The 7,478-nt window shown below is 39.8% G+C and overlaps 1 protein-coding gene across 1 annotated transcript; it reads left to right on the top strand.

Annotated features, from left to right (window-relative positions):
- Positions 1–3,494: 3,494 nt before the first annotated feature.
- LOC145088965 (caffeic acid 3-O-methyltransferase-like) lies at positions 3,495–5,511 on the top strand. Its single transcript, XM_079027471.1, has 4 exons — positions 3,495–3,988; positions 4,501–4,811; positions 4,876–4,940; positions 5,040–5,511. Exons 1-4 carry the CDS (start codon positions 3,582–3,584, stop codon positions 5,334–5,336), a joined length of 1,080 nt encoding a protein of 359 aa, XP_078883597.1. The 5' UTR covers positions 3,495–3,581; the 3' UTR covers positions 5,337–5,511.
- Positions 5,512–7,478: the final 1,967 nt, after the last annotated feature.

Below are 7,478 nucleotides of genomic sequence, written 5' to 3'. Positions count from 1 at the left end.
TCCATTTCCATCCTAAAGGAGCTACTACAAAACCCTAATTCATATTTGAGTGTTCTTGGAGCTTAGAAGGTCACTAGAGAAGCTTCTTGGTGTTGTGGATCCATTTTCCAAACAAGAAAGGAGCAAGGAAAGGTGGTGGTTCAAAGGAGAGGTTGTAGATATGGGATTGTTGCTTCATTTCTAACCATTTCAAGGTATAAAGATCTAAACTTGGTGATTATCTCCTTAGATCTCTTAGACTGAGTTTTTGGACCATTTTGGTCCAAAGGTTGAAGCTTTGTGGTTCAATCCGATTTTTAGGACTTGGAGTTGCTACTCTTAGTTCTAAATGAGTCCCTAAGGCCGAAAGTTGCCATCTTGGATGTCCTAATGGGTTCATGTATGAGTTAAGACCATTTCCATGGAAGTTAGTTATCACATTTCAAGTTTGGGCTCTATTGGTGGGTTGCAAGCCACAAAGTGAAGGACTTTATGGTTTAAGACGTTGAAAAGGACTTGGATCTATGTTTGTAGCTTCTGGAGTAGAGTATTAAGCACTTAATAGGAAGGGGACTTAACAGGGGAGTACGTTGAGCATACATGCAGGTACGCCTATCGTACACACCATTTAGCTTGTATGCTTAACGTACATAGGAGTACGCCCAACGTACTCATCATATATGGGTTTGGTTTGTTTTGGGCCTCGGTTTGGGCCATGCATGGGATTTTGGTTCTTTGGGCCTTAGCGGGCAATCAGAAGTCAGATAATATGGGCCAAGAAGATGTTTGGGCTTAGGTAAGGCCCATTAGAGGGATTGGGTTCAGTTTAGCAAATTGGGCCATTAGGGCCACTATTGGGCTTGGGAAGTCTACCTAGTGTTGGGCCTTTGTAGATCATGGTTTGGGCCTTAGATATGGACCAAGTTGGACTAGGGGTAAAATGGTCATTTTACCGTAAGAAGGATTATTGATTTGGACTAAGTGATATTTTGGTATTGGTAGCTCGGGGAGCCGAAGGATCAACAACTCAGGAATTGCCAGATAGCAGCCAGAGGGGTATCAGTAGGACTTCAACTGTGCAATGTGAGTTTCCTCATTGTATGCATGGGTCTAAGGCCACAATGTCGGCCCATTATGTTTGTGTATAGTAAGAAGACCTGGGGGTTAGCCCTGGGCAATGTATGTTATATGTTCCGGATCACGATCCGATGTCGGGCGAGGCCCGAGGAATGTTAGTATGTTAGAGGTCTTTGTGATTCTTGCATGTGTCGGTACGATAGGTTCCGGACCAAGGTCCGATGCCGGAGCAAGCCCAAAGTATGTTTATATGGTAGTATGTTCCAGACTAGGGTCCGATGCCGGGGCAAGCCCGAGGAAGATTTGTATGTACATGTTAGATTATACTTGTTGTCTTTGTGATACTTGTATGTTCCTGGTAGGGAGGTGAGTGTGGGTGAGGTTCCGTATCTCATCACTGGCTAAGTATGGATGGGGTTCCATATATAAATATTAGCAGAATAGGGGTGAGGCCCGAGAGTAGTGAGTGTGGGCGGGGGCCTGTATCTCACTGACAGTAGGAGTGTGGACGGGGTTCCATAGCTCAACAACAGTAGACTAGGGGCAGGGCCCAAGTTAAGCGAGGCCTTAGAATAGAAGTACAGTAGAGTCTGTTTCTTTATGTGCTAGTATGCTATATGTTTTGTATGTGTATAGTGGGCGAGGCCCAGAGACAGGCGGGGCCTAAGAGAGACAAATCTGTATATTGAGTGGGGCTCGACGCCAGATGGGGCCTGATGCCGGGCGAGGCCCGATGCTGGGCAGGTCTCGATGCAGCGGGCGAGGGCCCAGTATGTGGTTATATGTATGATATGTGGTAGTATGGGGAACTCACTAAGCTTCGTGCTTACGATTTTCAGCTTTAGTTTCAGGTACTTCCAGTAGTGGAGGGAAGAGCTCGGGATGACTGCATCGCACACACCATGATGTTTAGTCTGGGATGTTTTACTCTGATGTAATGAATAAGTGTTTTGAGAAGATACTCTGATTTGATTACTATGGTTTATTAATGAATTAAAATGAAATTTTTGGTCTTAATTTTTGGAATGTTACATGATCCTTAAACTCTTTTCTCACGGCTTCTAACCTTGATTATCAATATTGATCACATCATTTAAAAAATTCCATCAAAATTAGCAAAAATTAGATAAAGATAACAAAATTTTTGAAGACGTTTGATATTTGTTTACTTGTGGAACAATTTTTTTTCAAAAGTTTATGGGAAGACTAGTTGAAATGATCAGCTTGTTTGATCATCGAAAGGTTTTGGATCAATGGTCATGTAAAAAATCGTAGAAATTATATTAAGATTGATATTGATTACGATAACTAAAGTTATGCGATGTTTTTTTTAGCAAATCCTTGATTTTATCTCCTAAAACATGAGGAAATGATTTCATAAGAAGAATAGAAAGAACCCATAAGGAATAATTTCTTTTTCTTTTCATAAACACCTTATTAAGTCACAAGAGGAAAGCGGTGATCGATGGAAGTGAGTGGCAGAGACACAAGGGCGTTGATTGGGACACCAACAACGATGGGAGGATAAAACAATAGAAGTTTATCGTGGTTATTGGAGGAGATGAGGGATGACGATTAGAGGATGAAACAGTGATGATGAAGCGTGGAGCTTTAACAGTGACACGAAGAAAGTGTGAAACATTGATAGAGCTTTTAGGCCTTTAATGCTTTTTCTTTAAAGTTTTCAGATTTTAGTCCCATTAAGTTTAAAAAATGACAAAATATACAAAATCAAAAAAAATAAAAAACAAAAAAAACGGTATTTTCATCATTTTACACCCATTTAAATTAGGAGGTGTTTGGATTAGCTTATTAGCTTATTGCTTATTAGCTTATTTGTGGTGGGAATAAGCAATAAGCAATAAACATGGGGAGAGATGCTTATTAAAATTAACTTATTTAGCTTAATAAACTGGATTTTATCCAAACACTCAAAGTTAGCTTATTTTAAGAATAAGCAATAAGCATCTCTTTTTTTTCTATCCAAACACCCCCTTAAAATCTATTTGACGGTAAGTTGTAATAAGGACCAACCATCGTTACCGAAACCCCCCACACCAATAATAAAACTCAATATTAAGACAAAATTAAGAATTTAATAAACAACATGGATCAAAACTGGATTTTACTCTAATTGATATTTGATTATTGGACATACAATATTGCGTTATAAGTGTCAAACAAACATCAATCATAACCTCAACACCTAATCGATTAAATCAATCATAACCTCAACACCTAATCGATTAAAGCCCACCATCTAACCTTATTTTATTAATTAATTTCAAAGCAACGATAAATGCAAAATATAAAATGAAAAATATAGCAAGAGAATACAAAAGAAAAGAGAAAAACAAAAAGTAGTAAAACCGAGAAGGCAGTGGGGTCCATAGCACTATGTGTTTGGTGAAAGAACAAATATATATAGACAAATGGCGAGCAGCATTCTCATCCCAAATCCAACTCTCAACCCTCTACTTTCCTGTTTGCATCCATTGAATTAAGCAGATACACGATACAAGAAGATGGGTTCAATCGTGGAAGCAAAACAGGAGGAAGAAGCATTCCTATTTGCGATGCAACTGGCAAGCGCATCCGTGTTACCGATGGTCTTGAAATCGGCGGTGGAGCTGGATTTGCTGGAGACGATTGCCAAAGCCGGACCAGGTGCTTATGTGTCGCCTGCGGAGCTGGCGGCTCAGCTCCCCAAGGTAGAAAACCCGGAGGCAGCCGTGATGCTGGACAGGATCTGCCGCCTATTGGCTAGCTACTCCGTCCTCACTTGTACCCTCAAGGATGTAGCCGGCGATGGTGTTGTTCAACGCCTCTATGGTCTGGCCCCGGTCTGCAAATTTTTGGTAAAGAACGAAGATGGTGTTTCCATGGCGCCTCTCCTGCTTATGAACCAGGATAAGATTCTTATGGAGAGCTGGTAAGAAACGTATTCCTTTATCATTTCTGATTGCTAAAAAAAAAGTAAAGTACGTTTTATTTATTTCAAGACCATGGGTAACACCAATTGCTAATTATAGGCATCAAACTGAAAAATAGCACATATTTTTAGAGGAATGTTGCATTGCAAATAAATCTGTTCTCATTTGCAAAAATCATATTGATTGGAGAGAGTATTTTTTTTTCTTTTATATTTATAATTAACGGCCTCACTTGTATTGAATCATTTTTTTTGCTGGAAAATACGGACATATAGTAAACTTTGTAGTTGTTCAAGTGTCATTTAGGAAACCTTTTAACACGTAGCAATTGATGTTAATTAAACATATGTTGATGTGATGATATGAGAAAGACATAAACCTAATCAGCTTCAACCACCACCAAAGAGGTTGGTCAATGACTATGTTAATTTAAATTTTAAACCTAATGAGAAAATAAAAAATAAATAACGTTGACCACATGATTAATGGTTGCTTATAATATTTTAATTAGGTACCATTTGAAAGATGCGGTGTTGGATGGTGGAATTCCATTCAACAAGGCGTATGGCATGACAGCTTTTGAGTACCATGGGAAAGATGCTAGATTTAACAAGGTCTTCAACAGCGGTATGTTTAATCACTCCACCATGACCATGAAAAAGATCCTTGACATGTATGATGGGTTCAATGGCCTGACCACCCTCGTGGATGTTGGTGGCGGCACCGGTGCCAGCCTTAGCATGATCGTCTCTAAACACCCTTCTGTCAAGGGTATCAATTTTGATTTGCCCCATGTCATCCAAGATGCAACCAGTATTCCTGGTATGTATGTATTTATGATCAGTCCAATTGAAGATAATATATATTAATTAGAAAAGGTATGCAGGTATTGAACATGTTGGTGGGGACATGTTTGAAAGCGTGCCAGAAGGAGATGCCATTTTCATGAAGGTGGGCTTTTCCACTAGTACTCTTTCCTTATTAAAATTATTATAACAAGACCTAGCCGGATGATTAATTAATGCTGTAATATATTTATATTACGTACAGTGGATCTGCCACGATTGGAGTGATGCTCACTGCCTGAAATTCTTAAACAACTGCTACAAAGCACTCCCGGAGAAAGGGAAAGTGATTGTGGCCGAATGCATTCTTCCGGAAGCGCCTGACACGAGCCTTGCGACGCAGAACGTGGTTCACATTGACGTCATCATGTTGGCTCACAACCCGGGAGGCAAAGAGAGGACCGAGAAAGATTTTGAGGCATTGGCCAAGGGTGCAGGCTTCAGTGGTTTCCGCAAAGCCTGTTGTGCTCTCAATACCTGGGTCATGGAGTTTACCAAATAGAATAACCACAAATCACAAGTCAAATATTTTCTTTTCTTTTTCATATTTCACATTCGAGTACCATATTTTCAAATCCACACTTCTTCTTTATTTCGAATCCCAATTACATATGTATCCAATTTCCGTGTGAACTGAATATTTGAATTGAATGAGACAATAATAATAAATTTCAGTACCAAGATGTTAAAAGAGAGTGGGAGAGACCGACTGAGACATATGCCCATCAACCCCACATGACCCAATCAATAGCCATTATATATACTTTATACAAACATGTCAACAACTCAGCGGCTCTCTAGTTGTAATCCAAACCTAGACTACATTCTCTCTCTCACCTAATTACAATTCTAGGACATGTAGCTTTTGATCGTATTTCTTTGTTAAATAAATCTGGATATTTATCTACTAGTTCAATTTTACCTAAACCCATTACTTGTTCATCATGTGCTCTTTCAAAAAGCAAAAAATTACCTTTTGATCAAAATTTAAAACGATCATCACATGTTTTGGATTTGGTGCATTGTGACTTATGGGGACCTGCCCTATTGTCTCCAAAGATGGGTACAAGTACTATGTCATTTTTATTGACGATTATTCCTGGTTTATATGGTTCTATCTCCTTAAAGCTAAATCAGATTTTTCCACTACTTTGTCCACCTTTATAACCTTTATGCAGACTCAAATCTCTTGCAAGGTCAAAACATTTCAGTCAGATGGTGGTACTGAGTTCCTAAATCATCATGTCAATACTATTCTTACAGCCAATGGCTCTCATCATCGGATTTCTTGTCCTTATACGCCTCAACAAAATGGTCGGACTGAACGAAAGCATCGCCATATTACCGAGACCGGGCTTGGCATGTTATTTAATGCTCATGTTCCAGCTTCATTTTGGGTGGATGCATTCTCTTCAGCAACATATATTATCAATCGCCTTCCATCTAAAGTATTAACTAATAAAAGCCCATTTGAGGTTTTATTTGGCATCCCTCCTAATTATGATATTTTTCGTGCTTATGGATGTCGAGTTTTTCCTTATCTGCGTCACTACTCGGCCCACAAACTAGCTGCAAGAAGCATTGCCTGCATTTGTATTGGATACAACACCCAATATAAAGGATATAGATGTCTCGATCCTTCTACAAATCAAATCTACACAGCTCGACATGCCCAATTTGATGAACGGGTCTTTCCTTTTTCTGGTACCACCTCTACATCAAATTGTGCTACTTTAGTATTCACCAATTTTGATGAACCTGTGATCGATTCTGCTGTTTCCATCATCACGTCACCGGTGATGTCCAATGCATCTACACCGGTGCATGCCCCACGCTCTTGTACAATCTGTCCCAACTTGTGCACTTCCGAAAAAAATGCACCACCTTACTTTCGCCATCATCTCAATCGTCTGTGGTTGATCCTCCATCCTCTCCACGCTCACCGCCAACATCTTCTTTACCAGCGGGTCAACCATCAACACAACAATCTGTTACCTCCACTCACCCTATGATTACAAGAGCTAGGGCTGGTATTTTTAAACCCAAACATGTTGCTGATTTGTCTCATCTTGCTCATCAGGGACTTCATCATGCATTCTTTACTACAAAAGAGCCTAAAGGATTCAAGTTAGCAGCTAAAAACCCACACTGGCTTCTTGCTATGGAAGAAGAAATGTCTGCTTTACAAGCTAATGACACTTGGGAGCTGGTCCCTCGTCCTGCTTCTTCTAATGTAGTAGGTTCTAAATGGGTTTTTCGGACAAAGTTTCATTCTGATGGTACCGTGGAACGTCTAAAAGCAAGATTGGTTGCTCAAGGTTTTACTCAAGTTCCAGGTCAAGATTACTCTCACACCTTCAACCCAGTCGTTAAAGCATCTACAGTTCGTATTGTATTATCTCTTGCTATGATTCACAAATGGCCACTACACCAACTTGATGTCAAAAATGCATTCTTGCATGGACATCTTACTAATACGGTGTTCATGGAACAACCACCGGGCTTCCTTGATCAACAGTTTCCCCCATCATGTTTGTTGATTAAAAAAGGCTCTTTATGGTCTGAAACAAGCACCACGTGCTTGGTTTCAACGGTTAAGCACATTTTTAATTAACCTTGGTTTTGTTTGCAGTCGAGCTGACAC

This window comes from Lactuca serriola, chromosome 2 (genome assembly GCF_051521515.1).
Source record: "Lactuca serriola cultivar US96UC23 chromosome 2, Lser_US96UC23_V15, whole genome shotgun sequence".
NCBI lineage: Eukaryota > Viridiplantae > Streptophyta > Magnoliopsida > Asterales > Asteraceae > Lactuca > Lactuca serriola.
The sequence above is the reverse complement of the archived record's forward strand: the minus strand, read 5'-3'. Positions and strand labels throughout refer to the sequence as shown.

Bases quoted from the DNA above. Each gene is read 5' to 3' on its own strand.
- LOC145088965 (XM_079027471.1), top strand. From the start codon at position 3,582: ATGGGTTCAATCGTGGAAGCAAAACAGGAGGAAGAAGCATTCCTATTT. The intron at 3,989-4,500 runs GTAAGAAACGTA...TATTTTAATTAG, and splicing joins AAGATTCTTATGGAGAGCTG to GTACCATTTGAAAGATGCGG. The intron at 4,812-4,875 runs GTATGTATGTAT...AAAGGTATGCAG, and splicing joins AGATGCAACCAGTATTCCTG to GTATTGAACATGTTGGTGGG.